Below are 23,914 nucleotides of genomic sequence, written 5' to 3' on the forward strand. Positions count from 1 at the left end.
TTACTGCTCCAACTCCAGGTGCATAATGATAAATGTCATGCCATTCCTGTCTTTGAGAAGATCTTTTCCAAAATAAATAAATAAATAATCTTCAGTTTAAATTTTTATGTGTTCTATCACCAGCAAGCAACAGGCTCCAAATGAAGATTGAACACCAAGCACATGGACGGGGGGACAAACTCACTTCACTCATCTAGGTGGCAAACCAGCGGAAAGAATTTCCAACTGTTCTATTTTATCTGGTCATTCACAGTTAGTGCCTTGTCACTACAAACTGGGAGGTTGTTTTTTTAATTAAAGTCAACAATCAAAATATTTAATTCAACACAAGCATATTGACTTCCATGTGACATATATTTGAGAAACTGAAAGTTGTCCACCCAAAGTACAAGGTAGGGTCCCACCTTCAAAAGCCTGATTTTTGAATCTATAACTCAAGATTTATGAATGAAACTATAAGAGAATATTACAAGAATGTATATCAATCTGAGAAAATACAGACAAAGTCCAACATTTGGATTTCTGGTGTACATTGTAGGATCAGCACTGGACTGTGAACCACAAGGGCAGTTCAAACCCACCAACTGCTCCTCAGAAACCCTATCCAAGGTCGCTAAGGGTTGGAACAGAGTCAACAACCCTTAACAACAGCAAAAAGTCTAAAACTTCCAGTCTTGATAACAAATGTTACAGAAATAAGAAGGAACACAGTTACTATAAACTATAGACACTGCAAGAGTTTTGTAGAGGGATGATGTGTCTTAAAATGGTTCAGAAGTATTTAGTAGGAAGAAAGATGGCTTTGATTTTTCTTATTCTTTTATTATTTCATTCTTAAATCTATGATTTCATATTGGAATGACATTAAGTAATCAAGCATGCAAACTCAATTTGCTACTTAATTAATTTTTAAGCGCGACCACCCTGATTAAATTCAAAAGATACTGAGTGTTAAAATTTTTTATTCATCAAAATGCTTCAACAAAAATGTGAAAGTATAAGTTACCTACGGAAAAACATCTTCAGAGACCATATATCTGACAAGCATCTAATACCTAAAATATATATAAAATGTTCACATCCACAAAAATACAGATAACCCAATCACAAAATGGACAAAAGAATTCAATAGATATTTCATCAAATAAGACATTATAATGTCCATCAAAAACATAAAAAGATACTCATTGTCATTAGTCATCAGATCAAAACTACAATGAGATACCACTTCACTCCCAGGATTGCTAAAACAAAACAAAATTACAATCGTTGCTGAGGATGTTGGGAAAATGGAACCCTTGGCTCTGTAGGATAAACACTGAACCACAAAGTCAGAATGGACTACAAGGTCTGTGGTTCAAACTCACCATTCGCTCCTTGGAAATCCTACATAGTGTCTCTATAAGTCAGAACCCACTGGTCAGCACTTTACATACACACCTACATATCTAATTGTTAACAGGAATGCAAAATGGCACAGCTGTTTTGGAAAACAGATTGGTAGTACCTCATAAAACTAAAACTGGAATTACCATTGTTGTTGTTACGTTCTGACCCATAGTGACCCTGTATAGGGTTTCTGAGATTTCCAAGGAGCAGCGGGTGAGCTTGAACCACCAACCTTGTGGTTGAAACTGACTTTGTAGTCCAGTGCATTAACCCACAGCACCACACCAGGACTCCTTATGATTACCATGTTGTTGTTGTTATTAAATGTCATCAAAATGGTTTCGACTCATAGCGACCCTGCATAAGGTTTCCAAGGAGCAGCTGGTGAGTTTGAACCACCAACCTTGCAGTTCAAAGAGACCTTGCAGTTCAGTGCATTAACCCACAGTGCCACACCAGGACTCCATGATCACCATATGATCCAACAATTCTACTCCTAGATATACTCAAAAGACTTGACATCTAAGATTTCACAGAGACTTCTACACCAATGTTCATTGCAACACTATTTACAATAGCCAAAAGGTGGAAACAATCTAAATGTCCATCCACAGATGAATGGACTAACAAAATGTGGCACATATATACATACAGTGGAATACTACTCTACCAGCAGTAGGAATGGATTTCAATTCTCATTGTTTCCAGACTTCCTGGAGCCATGAATTTAGATGAACCCCTGAAACTGCTACCCTGGGATAATCTTTAAACCTTAAGCCAAAAATATCCTTTGACTTAAAACCAAACAATAGTTTTGCTTAACTTGTAAAAAATGTCTGCCTTAACAACTACCTAAGGAGTCCTCCTGGTACACTGGGTTAAAAGGTGGGCTGCAAATCCACCAGTTGCTCCATGGGAGAAAGATGTGGCAGTCTGTCCCATAAAGAAGGTTGTTGCTGTTGTAGTGTTGAGTCGGTTCCAACTCATAACAACACTGCACAGGGTTTATAAGGAGCAACTGGTAGATTTGGATCGCCAATCTTGTGTTTAGTAGTCCAGTCCTTATCCTACAGCACCATACCAGGACTTCCAAAAGATTACATCCTTGTAAACCCTATGGGATATAGGGTTACTATGAGGAAATTACGCAGCTCTAGTAGTGTAGTGGTTATAAGTCAGGCTGCTAGTCTCAAGGTCAGCAGTTCGAAACTACCATCTGTTCCATGGGAGAAAGATGGGGCTTTCTGCTCCTGCAAAGATTAACAGCCTCAGAAATCCTATACAGGTTCGCTATGTGTCGTAACTGACATTACAGCACAGAAGCATCACCACCACCATGTGGAAACCGACTCAGTGACAGTGGGTTTAGAGTTGGGTATATGGGATCAAATTGACGACAGTAAGTCAAAAGCTTAGATAGAAATTGTTGTTGTTGTTAAGTGCCATCCAGTCGATTTTGACACATAATGACCCTGTATAGGGTTTCCAAGGAGTAGCTAGTGAGTTTGAACTGCCAACCCTGCGATTAGGAGCTCAGTGCTTATTCTATAGTGCCACACCAGGACTCCCTAGAAATCTTAAGGAGTAGTAAATTTATGTTAATGGGGAAGGAACCCAGAGAACGTAATCAATGTTACTAAGTGTACCTGCAGAAGCTGTTGAACTGCTATATGTTTTGCTTTGTAGATTCTCAACAACAAAAGAAATAAAATGATATGTTTTTAAAAAGCTATTGAAGTCCAAGAAGAGAGGACCATAGGATCATCAAGGGAGAAGAGCAAGAGCAGAATGTGGGACCCTATGAAGAGAAGCAGTAACACCAGAGATGGAGGCAGAGATGACATAGACAGATAGAGCAGCAGGGGACTCTAGATTCATGAAAAGATAAAGGCTGCATGCTAGTGGCCAGGAGACAGGCTTACAGAATGTGCCCTTTGGATGTTTAAATGATTATCTATCCCTGAGTGTTTTTGTGTACACCCCACCACCACCACCACCACCACCACCACCACCCCAAGAAAACAGAGATCACAGAAGCAAATACTGTTGAATGATGATGCACGGGGGAGATTGTAATCATTGCAATGAAATGATGAGTGTAAAACCGATATTCTCCCATGTAAACTATCACTCAATTCACAATAAAAACTTTAAAAAGAAAAGGAATAATACTAATTATTTAATTTTTTAAAGTGTGGAATGCTATTGTAATAAAATTAATCAATGCATAAATATACATATGAAAAAGAAAAAGCTATTGAGCGAACCAATTTTAAGCTAGGCTCCAAGAAGAGTGCATCAGATGTATAGTATGTGATCTCTGTTCTCAAGTGCTTTTACAAATTATGTGGAATATACAAAAGTGACCTACATAACCCTGTAAGAAACTGATAAAGACACCATACAAATAAACACCATATAAAGGAAATGCTGTAATAGAGACCAAGTCACAGAATAACCAGTTGTGGAACTATTACTTACAGCATCATTTCATCACTGAGAGAACAATGCCCCAAAGAGTAGATGATTAAAAGCCCTTTCTGGCTCCATGAGCCAATAATAATCCATAATTACAATAAAGTTGTTGTCCTGGTTTGGCACTGTAGGATAAGTATTAGACTGCCAACTACAAGGTCAGTAGTTCAAACCCACCAGCCTCTCCTCAGAAACCCTATACAGGGTCACTATGAGTTAGAACTGACTCAAAGGTACTCAACAACTTAACAACAATAATAAAGCTAAATATTTTCTAACATTGTATGAAATGTTAAGCTGTATCTTGAGTCTCAACCATAGGGTACAAAATCAGTATTTCTCAAACTCTAACAATTGTAGAAAGATCTCTAGTGGTGCGGAGGTTAAAATGATCAGTAGATCGTTTGAACTCACCAGCTGCTGTGAGGGAGAAAGATGTGGAAGTTTGCTTCCGTAAAGATTTACAGCATCAGAAAGCCTATGGAACAGTTCTACTTTGTCCTAGAGAATCACTATGAGTTGGAATCAACTCAATGGCAGTAAAACTATTGTAGGGTTCCCTTTCTTCACACATCAATTTCGTCAGGATCATCCTAGCAATCCCATATGCTCTGGATGCAATGCTCCCCACTATCACCAATCTCCTCTCCTGCTCTGGTGACTAGAGGTGCTTCTTGGCAGAGCTAGAGCTAACACAGAGCTTCTAGTCCAATGGTGCCAGATGTCCTTGCCCAAGGGACTGCTGCCATTCTCCCACTACTACCTAGAATAAGAAAAGACTGATCTACTCCTACTAGGTTCACTTCACCATGCTTCCTGTCACACAGTACTCCCAAAGCACCTATGCCTTGAGTTGGGAAGGGACTCTACATCCACATGTTTCCCAATCTGTTATGCAGACTTTGTGTTCTATGTCTGAAAGAAATTTTAATGAAGTTGATTTTTCCATTTTCATTCTGCTTTTAAATTTCAGTCCTTTCTTTGTAAGATCTAGGCATGAGTCCACGTGGGGTTGGTCAGCAGCAAATACGGAGGGGAGGACATACATTCTTCTATTTTTAGTGCTGCCCTTACCCTCTGAAGCTGGTACTCTCTAGTGTGCCTCACTCACAATGTCCTGCTTTTCCCATGATGAGTTCTTGCCTGTGACAATCCTCTGAGCTCTCAAGTGAAGAGCTCTCGACAGGCCCAACTCTCTAATTACCTAGACACGCTCAGACAAGCCTGAATCCTGGGCAGAATACAGCTTAGACTCGTAGCTACACAAGTTATTTACTCCGTTCCTAATTCCTCTGTGCTTTCCCTAGGAACAACAGCTTTAATCAGTCACAAGATTTTTTGCTGAGTTCTCCAGACTATACATTCAAACTCACAATTTTAACTTAGAAAAAAAAAATAATAATAAAACTTTTAGGGGGAAAAAATGTGAAGCCAGAAAGATGTCACTTACAACCTTATTGTGAGTAAAATTCTGCTACATGATTTATAAAATTGGAATCTTAATGCTTGAAGCCCTCACTCATCTGTTTATCATGATGCCCAGTTTTTCCTCAAAACTGGGAATTATGTCCTCCCAGGTGCCTAGATGATTCCTCTAGTAGCAGGGAGGACAGTTCCTCACAAGGGTTCTGTGCCTGGGACCCATTACTCTTGTCACTGTACAGCTCTGTTGCTCCTGTTACTCTGCTACCCTTGAACAGCTACCAATCTCTCCCAGACCACTAAAACAGGGTGCTCTCGTCCTCTGGACAGCAAGAAAATTTGTGCTTCTCTTCAACAGCTCTTCTATTGCAAAGCTTTAATACTTTAGAAAGATGTCCATTTCCATTTTGTTAAAAATTTAATATTAGCCCTCACCTCAAAATCATTTTTTCCATGACAGAATAAAAAGTATGCTTTTTTTTTTAAGGTATTCTAATGAGACTAAGAGAAGTGTATTGCTGAGAGACATTATCTACAGTTATTCACTAATCACGGAAATATATTTAAATGTGTTTTGTTTGGAATAACCCCACGTGTGTATGAGCTAGAATCCTAGTAGTAATACTTTCTGACTTACCTTCATACAATCATATTTTAAGTGGACAACAGAGTAAAGAAGAATGTACGCATATGTAAGTTTTGTTATTGAACAGTGTTACCTTGATAATAAGTGATTATTATGATATTTCACTTCTTTTTCTTATACATTTTATATCTGTAGATTGAATTGGGGTCCTTGTATGGTACGGTTGGATAAGTACAGGACTGCTAACCACCAGATTGATGACTCAACCCCACCAGCCAGTCGCTCCTTGGAAACCCTACACAGGGTCACTGTGAGTCAAAACTTACTCAAAGGCACTTACCAACAACATCAAATTTAATAGATTCAATGTGTCTTATATTGTTAAAAGTTCAAACACAAATGAAGTATAAAAATTCGATACAGTTTTCATTTCATGGGTTTAGGGAAAAAAAATCCAACTTCCAAAAGCTCTTATATTTCCTAACAACTGATATCATATTATATCTTGTTGCTTTTTGTGAAAAACAACAAAATAATTTTGAATTATCTTCCTCAATTATCTCAATTAAAGAATATAGGATAAGCAGTGAATACCAGGTGCTCCTCAGAAACCTGTAATATAGAGGGTCGCCATGAGATGGAACCAACTTGATAACATTTAACAATAATAATTTTCATATGAAATGTAAAATCAGATTTTTACCTAGGAAAAATTCATATTTTGGCAAAATAAATGAAGATTTATCATATTCAATTTTTCTTCAAAAGGGAATATATTCAAAGGGAATGACCTTAGACAATATCCAACATTTTAAAATCCCAAGCACTCTCCATATAATTTTTTTTCCAAATTAAAGTTAAATTGTGATCAGTACATCTTGATTGTACATTTGATCAATTTCAGACTGAAGAATTTGGTAGAATTCTTTGATTTAATCATCACTGGCTTTAGTGGTTGGTGCATAAATTTGAATAACAGAGGTATTAACTGGTCTTCCTTGTAGGCAGATGGATATTATCCTATCACAGACAGCATCATACCTCATGACTGCTCTTGATAAGGTCTCTTTGATGATGAATGCGATGCCATTCCTCTTTGTCATTCTCGGAATAGTAAACCATGTGATTGTCAGATTCAAAATGGCCAATACCAGTCCATTTCAGCCCACTAATACCTACGATAATAATGTTTATGTGTTCCATTTAAATCTTGACAATTTTCCTAGATTCATACTTTGTACCTTCTATGTTCTGATTATTAATGGATTATAGCTATTTCTCTTCATTTTGAGTTGTGTCCTATCAGCAAATGAAGGTTCCAAAGACTACACTGCCTTTGTTTCATCACAGTCACCTCTACTTTGAGGAGGCAGCTTTTCCCCAGTCATATTTTGCGTGCCTTCCAATCTGAAGGGCTCATCTTCCAGCACTGACAATATTCTGGTGCTCTTCATCATGTTTCATAGTCAATATTCTGCTACTATCTGACAGTGTTCCATTGTTAGTCATAAGGTTTCCAGCGACTAAATATTTGGAAGCCATCCATCTCTCCTTTTCCCTAGTCTTTCTTCATCTGGAAGCTTAGCTGACATCTGTCCACTGTGGATGACCCTGCTAATATTTATAATACCCATGGCATAACTTCCAGAATCACAGCAACATGCAAGCCACCTTAGTATGACAAACTGACTGATGAGTGGTGATTTTATAGTACTGTTGTTGTTATATGCTGTGGAGTCGGTTCCGACTGATGAGTGGTGGTTTTATAGTACTGTTGTGCCATGGAGCGACCCTGCACAGGGTTTCCGAGGCTGTTAATCTTTATGGGAGCAGAACGCCTCATCTTTCTCCCGTGGAGCAGCTAATAGTTTCGAACTGCTGACCTTGCAGTTCGCAGCCCGATTCATAACCACTACGCTACTAGAGCTCCTTTTATAGTGCTAGCCACTGAAAAAAGAAGAAAAGAAACCCAGTTTTTATAAATAGTAAATCTAGAAGAAAATTTTATGGTATACTTGTCCATATAATTCATCCATTTGGTCTCAGAGAATCATTAGTTGAGCCATTTAAGAACAATGATTTTTGAGTCCTGTTTTTGAGATTGCAATTGGATTGCATGCATTTTTATCACACTGAGAAAGTTCTGAATATTGAATGGGTGTTTCATTTTATTCCTCATAGAGTCTTCTATGAGGAGAGACTTTTTGGTGACAACAGATACTACCCTGGCCTCAGTCTCTTCTTTTCGATTGCTGTTTTCAGGTAAATGAATCAGTTTTTGCCTATTTCACTTCACCCACTTTCTGATCACTAATAAAGGTAGTCATTTTTGCATTATTCCTAAATGGAAATTGTCAAGTAGTTGTCAAGTGCTGTAGAATCAGTTCTGACTCATAGTGACCCTGTACAGGGTTTCCAATGAACAGCTGATGAGTTTGAACTGCTAACCTTGCAATTCAAGCCAACCTTGTGGCCCAGTGCATTATCTTGCATTGCCACATCAGGACTCCAAATGGAAATAGAACCATGTTTACTGCACATGTGCAGCTCTTGAGTTGTGGTATTAGATCATGTGATCTCTCTAGAGTTCCTCTGTTTACCTTAGCACCTCAGCTTCCTGTCAAAATGTGTTAAGTTCCTTCATACTCATAGAAAACTTTAGAAGTTTTTCCATAGTCATAGATTGTTCTGGTACATTGGGCTAGTTGCTTTTCACGAGGTTCAGAGCTTTATAGCAAAGAACTTAAAAATAGATCAGATTAGGATTTGGCTATACTGGTGATGCTCTGGTGTTGTTGTGTTGTTGTTGTTAAGTGCCGTCGAGTCGGTTCCGACCCATAGCGACCCTGTACAGGGTTTCCGAGGGTGTAAATCTTTACGGGAGCAGAAAGCCTCATCTTTCTCCCGCGGAGCAGCTGGTAGTTTCGAACCGCTGACCTTAAGGTTCGCAGCCCGATTCATAACCACTACGTAGTGGTTACAAATAGGGCTGCGAACAGCAAGGTCAGCGGTTCGAAACTACCAGCTGTTCTGCATGAGAAAGATGAGGCTTTCTGCTCCCGTAAAGCTTTACAGCTTCGGAAACCCTGCACAGGGTCGCTATGAGTTGGAACCGACTCCACGGCACATAATAATAACAACAGCAATACTGGTTGTGGTGGTTGTGGTGGTGATGCACCGTGGACTCAGTTTCAACTCATAGCGACCCTGCATAGAGTTTACAGACAGTAAACCTTTACAGGAGCAGAAACCCTCATCTTTCTCCTGTGGAATGGCTGGTAGTTTCAAACTGCTGACCACGAGGTTCGCAACCTAACCATAACTACACTACCAGAGCTTCTGCTACTAGAGTTCCAGTTCATACAAATACATACAAATTCCAAACAAAATGTGTTTAACTATGTCTCTGTGATCAGTGAATAATAACGGTAAGTGTTTTCAGTAAAACACTTGTTTAAGTCTCACAACGGTTCTTCTCAAAAAAAAAAAAAAAAAAAAGGGCCAATCAAAACAGTGGCTTCAAGGGGATCTGCTGGACCAGTGAAATTCAAGGCAAAAAGGTCAGCTCAGAAGGTTATGGTGACTGTCTTTTGGGATTCCAAAGGGATAATCTTGATAGATTTTCCTGAAATATATAACAAAAAATCATGCGGCTTATTAGGAAGCAATTTTTAAAAAGTACCTGTATTGGTGAGAAAAAGGCCAAGAAAGTTGTGCTGAGGATTTCCCCCGTCATAATAATGCACCTGCTCATTCTTTGAGGGCAGCAAAAATTATCCTATGAGAATTTCTTTGAAAAACCTTCCCTTATCCACCATAGAGCTTTAATCTTGCCACTCCAGATTTCATTTAGTTCTCCAAATTCAAAGAACATTTCAAAGGAACACAATTTGAGTCCCTTAAGGATGTCAAAACTGCTGTTTGATGTGATATAAATTGAAGAGCATAGAATTATTTGGGGAAGGATTAGAGAACTGGACACACTGCCGTCAGAATTGCATGGTCCTAGATGGAGGGTATGTCAAGAAACAATAGCTTCACATTTTGATATTTTCATTTAATAATGATTTCTATTATTTTATAATAAACTTTTCTTACTTACCTTCGTATTCTTCTATATCTCTTCACTAATTATAAATTAGAAAATATATATAATCACATTACATGTCTGATTCTTTACCACCTATTCATATTTGTTATTGTTAAGTGCACTAGAGTTGATTTTGACTTAGAGGGACCCTGTATAGAGTGTCCAAGGGGCGTCTGGTGAGTTTGAACAGTTGATCTTGAGGTTTAAACTGACCACAGCCTCTTTTAACTTGCTTGCTTAAGGGGACTAAATACAATAGTCTTCATGGCCCTCAATTTCATCTTCATCATTTCATCTTCCTTTTGCCCCTGCAGGCCCACTCTCCACCCTTCTACATACTACAGGACCTTGAGAGACTGCCCTGTATAAATGGCATTCCTGCATAAATTCCCTTACACTCTGCCTTTTGGTAAATGTATTCAACAAGGATTTGTACGCAGAAGATCAAAGGAGAGCGGAGTCAGGATATTTACTGAGGCAGCATCCTCCCTGAGGGTGCCTCTAAGACAGCCACAACTTCAACCAAGTGGTCCTCCAGGTTCCAGGGTACACTGCCATCTATTGCTCTTTCAGGCTTGGAAGAGTTTGTCTGCTATCAAGACCCCATCCAACCTAGGGGCCTTTCAGAGTTGCTTTTAGGTTCCGACTCATAACAGCCTTGTATTGGATTTCTGAGGAGTGGGTGGTAGGCTAAATCTACAAACCTTGTGGTTAGCAATCCAGTGCTTATCCTACAGCAACACCAGTGCTCCCACACACCTCTAGGGGATTTTTTTCTTTCTTAAAAAACGTAAGTAATTGACTCACTCTCCAAAAATTATGAAAAATGACAGTCACCAAAACCAGAAAACAAGGCAAAAATATGTACAGAAAAAAAGCTGGTTCTCTTTCTCACTGCTCCTCATCCCCGCCACCCCCTCCCTGCCCCTCACTCACCTCATCCCACCCCTGCCCTTCCTTGGCCAGGAGAAGGACTGGTCTTTTTCTATACCTATCTCCATGATACTCAGCCCTATCCCAAATATATATATGTATTGTATACACACAAGGGGGCTTCAGAATGTTCACAGAAAAATGGAATGAAAAGATAATGAAAACTTTCTATGAGCTTTTTGAAGCACCATGTATATACAGGTATACATATATGAGGAGGGGAATACTTGTTTTTAGAAAAATTAAGAACATTCTATTTATTATTTTATTGTTTGCTAGATATACTTTAAATAACCTTGTAATAGTGGTGGTGGTGGTGTGTCGTGCATGGAGTCAGTTTCGACTCATAATGACCCTCCATAGGGTTTCTGAGGCTGTACATTTTTACTGGAGTAGAAAGCCTCATCTTTCTCCCATGGAACTGCTGGTAAGTTTGAACTGCTTATCCTTGAGGTTAGCAGTCTGACTTGTAACCATTATGCTACCAGAGCTCCTTAACCTTTTAATATTACAAAGTAGATGTTCAATGATTTACTTAACCATTTCTCTCCTGGTAGACATTCAAATTGCTTCCAGCTGTTTTACCACTACAAATAATCCTAAGGAAACCTCTTGATATTACTGGTGCATATATTTATATGTAAGCAAAATCCTAAAACTGACTTACTAGGGGAACATCCAAGCTTACAGATAGTACTTACTTGACCTAGCTTGGATGACTTGCTGATCAGAACTCAACTAGAGGAAGATAAAGAAATTTGATACAGGAAGCAAATGTAAATTGCTACAATTTGAAGAACTTGACCATATCTTATAGATGTTGTTGTTGTTAAGTGCCGTCGAATCAATTCTGACCCATAGTGACCCTGTATAGGGTTTCTGAGGAGCAGCTGGTGAGCTTGAACCACCGACCTTGCAGTTCAAACAGCTTTGTAGTCTGGCACATTAACCCACAGCACCACACTAGGACTCCATCTTATAGAAGTTGTTGTTGTTGTTGTGTGCCTTGGAGTCGGTACCGACTCATAGCGACCCTGTACAGGGTTTCCGAGACTGCAAATCTTTACGGGAGCAGAAAACCTCATCTTTCTCCCGCGGAACAGCTGATAGTTTCGAACTGTTGACCTTGCAGTTCGCAGCCTGATTTGTAAACACTATGCTACCAGAGCTCCTTTCTTATAGAAGTAGTAGCATAAAATACCAACCGAGAGGGAAGGAGTCTTCAAATCAAGGATTAAGCACATTCTTTTAGTACACAGGGTTGATACAGATGGGCAACTCACGTTGGCTACCTAAAACGGGGGCGGGGTAAAGGGGGAATAGAAAGGCACAAAGTGACTGGCTTACAATTGTTCAAGAGGGAGGTTAGTTCCAGAGTGAATGGGGGAAGGTAGAATACCCACTGAACAATTTCCATCTTGTCTAGATGGGCCAGGTGAAAGGAGATGGGGATAGGATTCTATTGATTTAATAGTGAGTAATGAGCTCTGGTAGCGTAGTGGTTACGAATCGGGCTGCGAACCTTAAGGTCAGCGGTTCGAAACTACCAGCCGCTCCACGGGAGAAAGATGAGGCTTTCTACTCCCGTAAAGATTTACACCCTCGGAAACAATGTAAAGGATCGCTATGGGTCAGAACCAACTCGACGGCACTTAACAACAACAACAACAACAATTGTTATCCTAAGGAGCTCTGGTAGTGTTGTTGTTGTTAAGTGCCATCGAGTCGGTTCCGACCCATAGTGACCCTGTACAGGGTTTCCAAGGGTGTAAATCTTTACGGGAGTAGAAAGTCTCATCTTTCTCCCACAGAGCGACTGGTAGTTTCGAACCGCTGACCTTAAGGTTCGCAGCCCGATTCATAACCACTACGCTACCAGAGTGGTTATGAATCAGGCTGCTAATCTCACAGTCAACAGTTTGAAACTACCAGCTGTTCCACAGGAGAAAAATGAGGCTTTCTGCTCCCATAAAGATTTACAGCCTCGGACACCCTGACTCTATGGCACATAACAATGACAACAATTGTTATCTTGACTGATTACATTTGTCACAACTGTAAAGGCAGAAGATTTGTAACAAGAAGGTGGGGAGTGGTTGATCTTGCATTCCAGGAACAGAGGATCCTGGGACCAGCAAGTGGGGACAGCATGGGCAGAATGGTATCCTAACCAGAGAGGCAGCGACACCAGAGTCAGAGGCAGAGACAATGACATGGAGAGACAGAGCATTTGAGGACTCCAGACTCATGGACTCGATGGCACTTAACAACAACAACAAGAAGACTCATAGAAGAGGAAAGGCTGTGTGCTAACAGGCAGGGGGCTGGTTTGCAGAATGTGCCCTTTGGTTGTTTAAAGATTGTATATTCCTGCATATTTTTGTGTATATCCAAAAAGGGGATTATAATCATTAGAATGAAACAAGATATTATTGGTTGAATACAAAACTGATGTCCTGCCATGTAGACTACCATTCAACTCATAATAAAAGCTTAAAAAAAAACTGGGTTGCTAGGTCAAAGGTACATATATTTTCAGTTATGATCCCATTACCTTATCAAGAGTCCAAAGCAATGCATTTCTTGACAATTAATATGCATGTAATAATATAGTGTGCACAATTTTCAATCCTACTTTCTAAGTATTGGATTCATTTCTATGTGCTAAATACTTTCTGTAATAACTTAAAATAGCTGCATGTATTCCTTAGTGTTGTAAAGCTTCTTTAAAATTCTACTAGAATGATATGAAACCTCTACATTACTATGGGAAGGATTTATATCTACCCTTCATGATACATGTCCGAAGAGAAATCAAAGCTTTCACAGTAGTATTAGACACAGGTATGCTTTATCAACTCATAATTAGGTGACATTAACTTTATCTTTTGATGGGCACAAGAATTGATCAGACAATTCACTATATCAAGAACTACATTTGGGGCAAATGTTTCCATTTCCCCTTCAGTGACTTCAAGCAAAGGAAAATGATCATGATATTGTTCCAGAGCACTCTAAAGAGCAATGGGCATTCATTTCACTGAGTATCTTGATCCAAGTTCCATGTGAGTCTTCTGTCATTAGAAGGGTTTACTTAGATTAAAGGTAAATGAAAGCTGGCAAAATGGACAGCAATCCCAGCCCCAAGCCCAACAAATGCTGTTACACAGGCTAGCCAAGCTCCGTAAGTTGCTGTTAAGTGCTAAGGAGTCAGTTCCAACTTGGAGTGGTTCATTTAGTTTCCTAGGAGTGGTGTGGCGCTGTGGGCTAATGTGCCAGACTGCAGAGCCATTTAAACTGCAAGGTTGGTGGTTCAAGCTCACCAGCTGCTCCTCGGAAATGCTATACAGGGTCCCTATGGGTTGGAGTCAACTCGACAGCACTTAACAATAACAACAAGAAGGAGTAGTTGGTGGGTTTGAACCACCGACCTTGTCCTAAGCAGTCCAGTGGCTATCCTGCAATGTCACAATCCTAGAGTCTCTTAAAGGTCTGAGAAAAATATCACATTCCACAAAGGCTCAGGAACTTTCTACAGCAGACTCATCATCACAATGAAATACCAGAAAACCAATTCTAAGGCTAGGGGAAAAAACAATCACCATTCACTGCAAGTGTCTTATCTGTTTGATCATATCACCATGAGACAAGGCATTCTTGTGCACAGACCTTAAAATGAAGAGTTGGGCAAACTACAAAGCCAATTGCAGGTGGGTCAAAGGCCCCTGTGATGCCTCTATGCACTTTGTTTCTTGGGTGGATGAGACTGTTGGCTTTAACTGCATGGTCCTGTGAGGAGGAAAAGCAGATTTCCTTCTTGGGAATTACTACTTGCTTATAATACTAAAGAGTCTTCCAACTGGAAAGGGATTTGATTACTTTTACCAGAGTTAATCTCTTACTTAGGCAGTTAATGAGACCTCTTGATAATCTTAAGCACATCACTTCAATAAAATACCTAGATGTTATTTCCACAGGAAATAAATACCCACAGGCCATAAACTCAACCTGGTTAATAGCTAACATGGGAGAAGGTGGGAGTTGGATTCAAATAAAGGGCCATGGAATAGTGATGGATAAGTGAATTATATCATTCCATCTGGACTTCTGGAAGCTGGCTGTCTGAGTTCTTTTTTGGGGTTGGTGGGAAGAGAAACTCAGTGAAAGACAAAGACAGGCAGAATCAGGAAAATTCTCCCTGTATGGACCCACCAGCTTCAGGAAGTCATTGAAGAAGCCAGAATCTACAGGGGCTCAATGTTATATAAGAGTGTGGCACTGTAGGATAAGTACTGGACAGCTAACTGCAAAGTCAGCAGTTAAACCCACCAGTCACTCCTCAGAAACCCTATATAGTTGAGTAAGAGCCAACTCAACAGTACTTACCATAAACAAGGTTATAAGAGGAGCCCTGGTGTCACAATGGTTAAGCGCTTGACTGCTAATTGAAAGGTCAACAGGTCAAACCATTAGTTGTTCTGTGGGAGAGAGACACGTGGCAGATTGCTTCAGTTAAAGACTAACAGCTTTGGAAACACCAATGGGGCAGTTCTACTCTGTCCTACAAGATCACAAAGAGTCAGAATTCGACTTGACAGTATGGGGTTTGGGTTGTTTGGGGCTTAGTTTTCCAAGACTCTAGAAAATGGGAATTAGAGTGAGGAAAGGGGACAAGGATACAGCTTATTGTTATTAAGTGTCATCAAGTCGTTTCTGACTCATAGCAACCCTGTATAAGGTTCTGAGAAATGATTAGTGAGTCTGAACTGCCGACCTTGTGGTACAAACAGGCCTTGCAGTCTAGTGCTTATCCTACTGTACCATCGTTGTTTTTGTTGTAGGTGACATTGAGTCAGTACTGACTTATAGCAACCATATGCACAACGTCTGGGCCTACGCCAACCTCACAATCATCACTACATTTGAGCCCACCGCTGCTGCCACTGTGCCAATCCACCTCGTTGGGGGTCTTCCTATTTTTCTCTCTGACCCTTCATTTTGCCAAACATGGTATCTGTCACTAGGGACTAGCCCTTCCTGAAAATATGTCTGAAATATGAGAGATGAAGTCTGGCCATGCTGGTTTCCAAAGGAGCATTCTGGCTATACTTCTTGGAAAACAGATTCATTTGTTCTTTTGGCAGTCCATGGTACTTTTAATATTCTCCTCTAGCACCATAACTCAAATGCATCAATTCTTCTACAGTCTTCCTTATTCACTGTCCAATTTCCACATGCATATGAGGTTACTGAAAATATCATGGCTTGGGTCAGGCACACCTTAGTCCTCAAACTGCACCATATCTATAGGCAAACCAAAGGTACTATCTAGAAACTCCTTTGCTTATGCCTTGTGAAGAAGGGTTAATGAAAGAGAATTCTTGGTGTCCTGACAGAAAGTCTCTATGGGATAACGCACTAGACTGCAAGGTTGGTTTGAACCACAATGTCAGGACTCAAACTCACCAGTCACTCCTTGGAAACCCTAGACAGGGTCACTATGGGTCAGAATTGACTTGACAGCACTTATCAGCAACTACATCACAGATAAGTAGGTATCTTGTACATCTCAAACTCCTGCTCTCAATCCTCTTCCAATTTTTGCTTTTGCAAGATTAGAAGCACGGCAGGTCTCCCTGGCAATGAATCCCTATGATTCTTTTTTTAAGTTGTTATTGTGAATTGAGTGAGTTTACAGAGCAGATCATCAATTTTACATCCAATAAATCATATACTTTGTTTTATTACACTGATTATAATCCCCTCCATCAGTTAACAGTACTTCTCTCTATTCATTTTAGCTTTAAAAAAAAAAAAAAAAACTCAGTTATATATAATAATTTAAACCACCAAAGGTCACATTCTGTAAGCCTGCCTCCTGGCCTCCAGCTCTCAGTCTGCTGGGCACAGCATATGTAGAGACTGGGTTGATCAGTGGCCCTGTGACATGGACAAAAATCCAACCCCGTGGCTCTCCTCAGGACTGCGAGCCATGGACCCTGAGGGCCAAGGAAGTGACCTCCTGGTGTCCCGGGTTCATTGGTTTTTGCGAACTCACTAGTTGGCTACCTCTGTATAATTTTCTTTGGTCCTAATATTGTTCATTCTATGCTTCTAACTCCAGTAATTGTAGCTTCTGAGAAAATGGTATCTTTTACAATGCCTCTCTTAATGCCTCCACTGTGTTGGCAGTGTGTGGAGTCCTGGGAACAAATCTTTCTGAGGAACAAGTGACAGCCACCTGGGATGGAAGTCAGAACTGCTCCTTATTTGATTATTCAGTTATGTTTGATATCCATGAACAATAATGGGTTTGAAACCCCTTTTTAGAGCTGAGGCAGCAAAAGTTTCCTTAGATAACTTAGAAAGGCCAGGAACAGGTATATTGGGAATATGATAAAAGGTTTTTAGAGAAAAACTACCCAAGGTTTGTAAATAAAGTAGAATGGTAAATTCTGCGAATGTTGGATTAGAGGATAATAGTGGTGGCCCCATTAAACTGCCTCTGAATATAATCAGTTTAACCCAGATGCTCTCCTTCCTCCTGAAAGTATATAGAAATGTGATAATTGAGAACAATGTAGCATTTTAGATATAGATAAATGAAGCCCAGTGCCTGAGATGTTGCTCACAAACAAAAGTTTGCAAAGTGTACAGAGACAGCTTGGCTCCTTTCAGGAACCTTGCTTTATGTTAAGTATCCTTAAGAAACCGCACGACGCTGCTCTAGATCATTTAAGCCTACAAGTTAATATATTACAGCTTGATTGAACCTTTTTTCTGTAAAAATTAAAATGTTAGATTGTTAAGAAAACCATGAGAATATCTTGAAAGTTGTTCCTGTGAATCATTATGTCCGGTTTTGAATGAGTAATCACATTTCAGTTCTGTATCCTGTTTTATCTAAAGAATCACATCCTCCTTTTGTGAATTACATCCTTCCTTTGTAACAAATCCCTCCCTAAAAAATAGAATAAAAGACTGAGGTAGAGTGAGTTCTGCGTGCAATGCTAGGCAATATGTTTGCAGATCTGTCTACCTGCCAGCTTGCATCATATCTATGTGTCTGTCTTTTTTGTATATACTTCGTCTCTCTCTTTCTCTATCCCTTTCGCCACCAGATCTCCCTTCTTCGTGACACCCACACTTCCTTGTCAAGGTTGGAACCCGACATAGGACCTTGACATCAGTCCCTGTCTTTCCATGAATCTAGAGAATCCTCAGCTGCTCCCTCTCCCCATGTGCTCATCTCTGTCTCCATCTCTGGTGTCACTGCTTCTCTGGATAGGGTCCCACACTCTACTTGTGCTCTTCTCCCTTGATGGTCCTAGGGTCCTCTGTTTCTGTAGTGTAAGATTAAACTACTCCTCCATTTTTATTACAAAACTTCTACCTTTACAGTTGTGACAGCTGCAATTATTCCTTATAACAATTACTCATTATTGAATATATGAATCTTAGCCCCATCTCTTTTTACCAGACTCATCTAGACAAGATGAAAACTATTCAGTGGGGACTCTACCTTCCCCCCCACACTCTTACACTAAACTCCCTCTTGAAACCTTGTAAGACAGTCACTTCATGCCTTTATCTCCCCCTCATTTTAAGTAGTATATCCCTATGATGCTTGTGACTGGCTCTTGAAAATACTACCAAAGTTTCCCATGAAAGTTGGGGCCAAACTAAAGGCAGTATTTATAGGTAATTGTTTGGAGAAGCCAAGGAAAAGTGAAATCATTCCTTGAATTCATCCTTCAAATCAGCCACCAAGAGAAAATGAATGCTTGCTGAGTGCCTGCCTTTTTTAAAATTTTTATATAGAAAAAGGAGAACAAAATAATAAGATAACCCTAAATCAGAATAAATGATTTATTAAAGATCATTAAAGGCACAGTTTCCGGAGGAGGGGCTCACATAATCCTAGATTTCGTGGGGTTTCTAAAAGGAGCCCACTGGAGTTAAGGCTGTTCCATGCACATGCTTTCAGAAGCCTCTCACCTACCTAATGATTCTGGAGACATTCCTTTCCAGGTATTTCCAGGACTGACACACCCATAGAGAAAAAGAGATGTTATTTTACGATACATTATATGATACCCACAATTCTGTGACTTAGCTGGTCTCTCTGACTTTACTAGTGGAGCAAATTGACTACTGAAAATAGCAAGTCTTCCCAAAGCAAGATAGGCCTGTTGCAAAAAATTGAAAAGTATTTATGACATTTTTAAAGAACCACACCTTGGAGCAATGATTTATAGAAGCTCCTAAAATGTCAAGAGGGTAGGTTTGCGCCCTCCTCACAATCATTGCTAGGCCTAAGCCCATTGGTGCAGCCACTGTGTCAGTCCATCTTGTGGACGCTCGTCCTCTTTCGTTGACCCTTTTCCAAGCATGATGTCCTTCTCCAGGGACTGGTCCCTCATGATAACATGTCCAAATTACAGGAGATGAAGGTTCTCTAGCCTTTAGAAACCATATGTCATGTTATGGAATCCTGGCTTGGCACTCTTGGATATGTACTGCTAACTACAAGTTTGGCGGTTCAGTCCACCAACTGTTCCTTGGAAACACTATACAGAGTTGCAATGAGTAGGAGCCAACTCGACAACACTTAACAACAATAACAAATGTTATATTATAAACTATTTCATAGATAAATAGCCATATTCTGTTACAGGATCGCAGGAAAAGAACATATTACCATATAACAGCATACAAAACCCTGAGCATTCAGCCACACTGACCTGGAATAGGTAAGGAACACAGGAGTGGTACTTCTTAAATACTGTCTTTTTTGGTCTGGAAACCACTTATTAATCCACAAAAATATCTTCATGTAAAATTTTCACATTAAGAGAACAATCCAGATTAGTTCTGCAGAATCTTCTGAGGAAGTAACTCTATTATACCAATTACAGTTGTATGTAACCCATAAATAAAATGTAATTTTCAAATCAATGGTTATATCATGCTTCTTTTAGGAATTAAAATAAATCAGAGTAAAAAACAAAACAAAACTGTAAACCATGCTTCTTCAAAGTAGATTGAGTTCATCTCTGTTCTGGTTTAAAAAAAAAAAAAAGTTTTTGGCACAAAACAACGGTATGTGTAAGGAACCCTAGTGGCGCTATGGGATAAGCAAAGGACTACTGACCACAAGGTTGGCAGCTCAAACTCGCCAGCTGCTCTGCAGGAGAAAGATGAGACTGTCTGATCCCAAAAGATTTACAGCCTCGGAAAACCTATACAGGGCCCTTATGAGCGGGAATTTACGTGATGGCAGTTAAGGTTTTTTTTATTGTTGTTGTTGTGAAGTGCTGTCGAGTCGGTGCCGACCCATAGCGACCCTGCATAGGGTTTCCGAGGAGCAGCTGGTGAGCTTGAACTGCCGACCTTGCAATACAAACGGCTTTATAGTCTGGTGCATTAACCCACAGGGCCACGCCAGGATAGAGAAAGGTAATTATCAAAAACAAAAATGAAACAAAAAACCCTCTGACCACAGCCAGATGACAGCTACGATGTATTGTGCTTTTGCTCTTTTAGAGTATCCCAGAAAAACCAAGAATTGCTCTAACAACATGAACAGTAGAATAATTTAGGCCAAGGCACCAGTTACCCAGTGTTAGCATCAAAGGCAGTGAAAAGTTGCTACTTCTCTCTGCCTGTTCCTGCTTTCTTTGAGACACCTTTGTTAGGCAATTGAGGAGGCAGTTTCAGAGTGTGCAAAAAACAAAAAACAAAAACATTTAAAAAGTATTCATCTCTAGAAGCAACTACCATTTCACCATCTCCACACTCCACTGTACCATTCACAGCTTTCTGGCTACAGGCCTAGGGATTTTTGGCTCATGGTTTCTTAGCCAGTCTCTGAACAACATAAGCAAATTGACAGTATTAGAATTACCCCGATTGACAATATTAGAAATAAAATATTTTAGGCAGGAACTAACCTGGAGGTAACTGGCACTGGAGCTGAACTGTGGTCTTCCCTGGCCCCAAGTTTTTTTCCAAAGGTTCCTCAGGCACCAACCGGGCTTGGCCTGCTCTGAGGGAGTCTGAGTTGGCTCCTTTGGTCTCCGTGACCTTTGTAGACAATGGTAGCTCCAAGGTGTCAGCAGAGGGGAACCCCAAAACAGCACCACTCTTTCTAGCAGGTGAGTCATTAAGAGCAGCTACCCCCTCACCAGGCAATGACAGGGGCCAGAGGACCCTGTGATGCTGTTCAGGGCTGGGCAGCTTTGGAGACAGAGAAGAGGAAACAGGTGGCATCCGTTTGTGTGTGCCGGTCTGGGACTGAGGAGATGAATTATTAAACACCATGCTGAGCTCTTCCAGTGCTGGTTGGGGCGGTCTCTTATCCCTTCTGGGCTTTGAGGAGTCTGGGCCTAGACTGTGGGGCAGATCCAGAATCAAGGTTTTGTGTCCACTCAGAGGTACCTCAGTTTTCCTCTTGCTTCTGGTTTCTGGGAGGGTGTGGGTGGCTTTTGTACCAAGAGGGAAGCCCAGTCTTTTGCCTTCAGTGGCCTCATCTAACTTCTCGCTCTCTATCACCTTCAGGAGGGCTTTGTTTACAGCCCCCTCAGCACTGGGAGCACAGGCTCTTAATCTGGCTGATGACTGGTCCCCTTGCTGCTCTTTGACCCACAACCTGGAACACTGAGCTCCAGCCTCCGCTCCGGGGAGGGTGAGCAGGCTGACTCTGGATGTCAACTCGGTGTGGACTTCTGGATGGATAGCAATCCTATCCTCACCCTCAGGATGAGTTTGAACTACTCTTTGCACCTGAGCAGACAGATCCTGGACTTTGGCCACCACCTTGGAAACAGATTTCTTCCTGCAAGTCTGCTTGGTCGGTTTCTCCCTCTGGCCCCTCTCTGGCTCTGGGTGCTTCTCAGGGTCCTTGTGTCTTTCTGACAAACCTGTTTGCTGACGCCCCAGCCTGTGTGGCCTCTTCGGTAGCCCCTGAGCACCATCGTTTCCTGACGCAGAGAGGCGGTGGTTGGACGGCAGCACTCCACTCCCAAGGCCAGTGTTCTCAGAAGCCACTCCAAAGCTTCTCACACCAGGGTCTGCATCCAGTGTCCTGGAAATCACCGGGGGGCAGCTCTCTCTCCTCCGCAGGGATGTGGTGAGTGCTCCATTTAGGATCAAGTTTCCCCTTTCCTCTAGGAGATTAGGCCTTGCTTGAGAAGGAGGGAAGGGAATGCTGGAATAGCTCTGATCCTTCTCTATGTGAGGAGCTGATTCCTGGCCCCCATGCCCTTTTCTTCTTATCCTTTTCTGAGGGACTGTCTGAAAGCCTTCTCTCCTCCCACCGAACCTCCGGGGCTTTTTGTTCCCATGGGTGCTCCTCTTGTTGAGAGAGCCCAACGGGGGCTCTCCTCGCCAGTTGCCAGCACTCTGGAAACAGTCATCATCGGGTGCCAGACTCACAGACAGCTCGGGCAGCTTCCCCTCCTGGTTGCCCATCGTAATCCCCAGGATGTGGTCTGAGTTCAGCAGGTTGGCCAGCAGTCTCTGCCTCTCTGTTGTGAGTTTGTACAGCTCAGTTAGAAGGTCTTTCGTGGGCGTTTGCTTGAAAAATATGTCGCCTGGATGTTGGTTCGGCTGCTGATTGAGGCTGATGATGTCTGACCCCTCCCTGACTTGGTAGCAGTTATGAAAGGCTTTATTGGATTTGTCTAGAGTTACAGTGCCCTTGTATGAAAATCCTCTGACTTCCCCTCTTGGAAGATAGAAGCTGATGTAGCAGAGTTCAGTGATGGGCTTACGCAATTGGAGGGTGCAGTGAGTGCCTTCCATTATGCCTACCTAATTATTCATGCCTCGGAGATGTCGGTCTGTGGTCAGGCTTCCCAGGCTCCGGTGTGGGACATGTGATGGTGGGTACACAAGGAAAACAGCTGACAGTCATTTCCAGCAATGCGACTGCCTGTGAGAGGGACAGGGGAAGAAAGCAGCTTGTCTAACAGAGTGTGCACACATCACACAGCAGAATAAATCAAACCAAATCCATGACTTATCCTGCCTTTCTAGCTGACTTCAACCAACTCATGGCATCTGCCAAAAGGTTGATTTCAACCTCTTCCCCACTCCCACCTCACCCTGGACCAGGAGAGCTTTTCTACAGCTGAGATATGGGAGAGTGCTCTAATGTTATCCCCAGTTCAAAAGTCCTCTCTGCTCACATGGGACTTGCTGTATAGTCTAATTCAGATCTAACTCCTCAGGTCTCTGTTCACATTGTTCTATGCAATAGAGTCATATGTCCCATAACTCCCAAGGAAAAGGAACTTTGGAGATCCTTAGAACAATATAGCCCTTTGAATAACTCATGTTGAGAACATTATTTTACAAAGATGAGTCAAGCCTTTTTCTCTCCAAAAGGTACCTCCCGTTAGTATTCCCTAGGTGGTGCAAATATTTAGTGGTTTGGGTCCACCCAGAGGTGCCTCAGAAGAAAAGCCTGGCAATATGCTTCTGAAAACAGCTACTGAAGCACATATGGAGCATGACTCCTCTATGGGACCCTGAGATGGCCATAAACTTCAACTAACTTGATGGCCATTAGTTTGATATTTGACATTAAGTAGCATAGTGGTTACAAGTTGGGTTGCTAACTTCATAGTCAGCAATTTGAAACCACCAGCAGTTCCAAGGGAGAAAGATGAGGCTTTCTGCTCCCATAAAGATTTACAATCTTGGAAACCCTGTACAGGGTTGCTATGAGTCGGAACCGACTCCACGGCACATAACTACCACCACCACTATTTAACTTAAAGGACAATATAAAGGAAATGTCTTGGCCTAAAATTTTGGAATCTCTTTTGAACATGACTCATATATTTTTATAAAAGAGCTATAAAAGTGAAGACTGAAAAGGGCCCTAAATAACTATCTCATTAGGAGCCTTAATCAAGGTTTTTATTTGTTTGTTTTTACATCTTGTCTGTGAGGGTAAATGGAATGGCAAAGGAAAAGCAAGAATCTGGCCTCATGTGGATTTGCAATGACTT

General features: G+C 41.1%; 1 protein-coding gene across 1 annotated transcript in view; it reads right to left on the bottom strand.

Moving 5' to 3' along the window:
- Window positions 1–22,700, bottom strand: part of FMN1 (formin 1) — a 581,640-nt gene extending 558,940 nt beyond the window's left edge. Inside the window, exon 1 of the mRNA XM_006831807.1 lies at window positions 20,849–22,700. Within this exon, the coding sequence (XP_006831870.1) occupies window positions 20,849–22,700 (1,852 nt within the window). The remainder of the gene's footprint in view (window positions 1–20,848) is intronic.
- Window positions 22,701–23,914: the final 1,214 nt, after the last annotated feature.

The sequence above is a fragment of the Chrysochloris asiatica genome, unplaced genomic scaffold, assembly GCF_000296735.1.
Source record: "Chrysochloris asiatica unplaced genomic scaffold, ChrAsi1.0 scaffold00004, whole genome shotgun sequence".
Taxonomy (NCBI): domain Eukaryota; kingdom Metazoa; phylum Chordata; class Mammalia; order Afrosoricida; family Chrysochloridae; genus Chrysochloris; species Chrysochloris asiatica.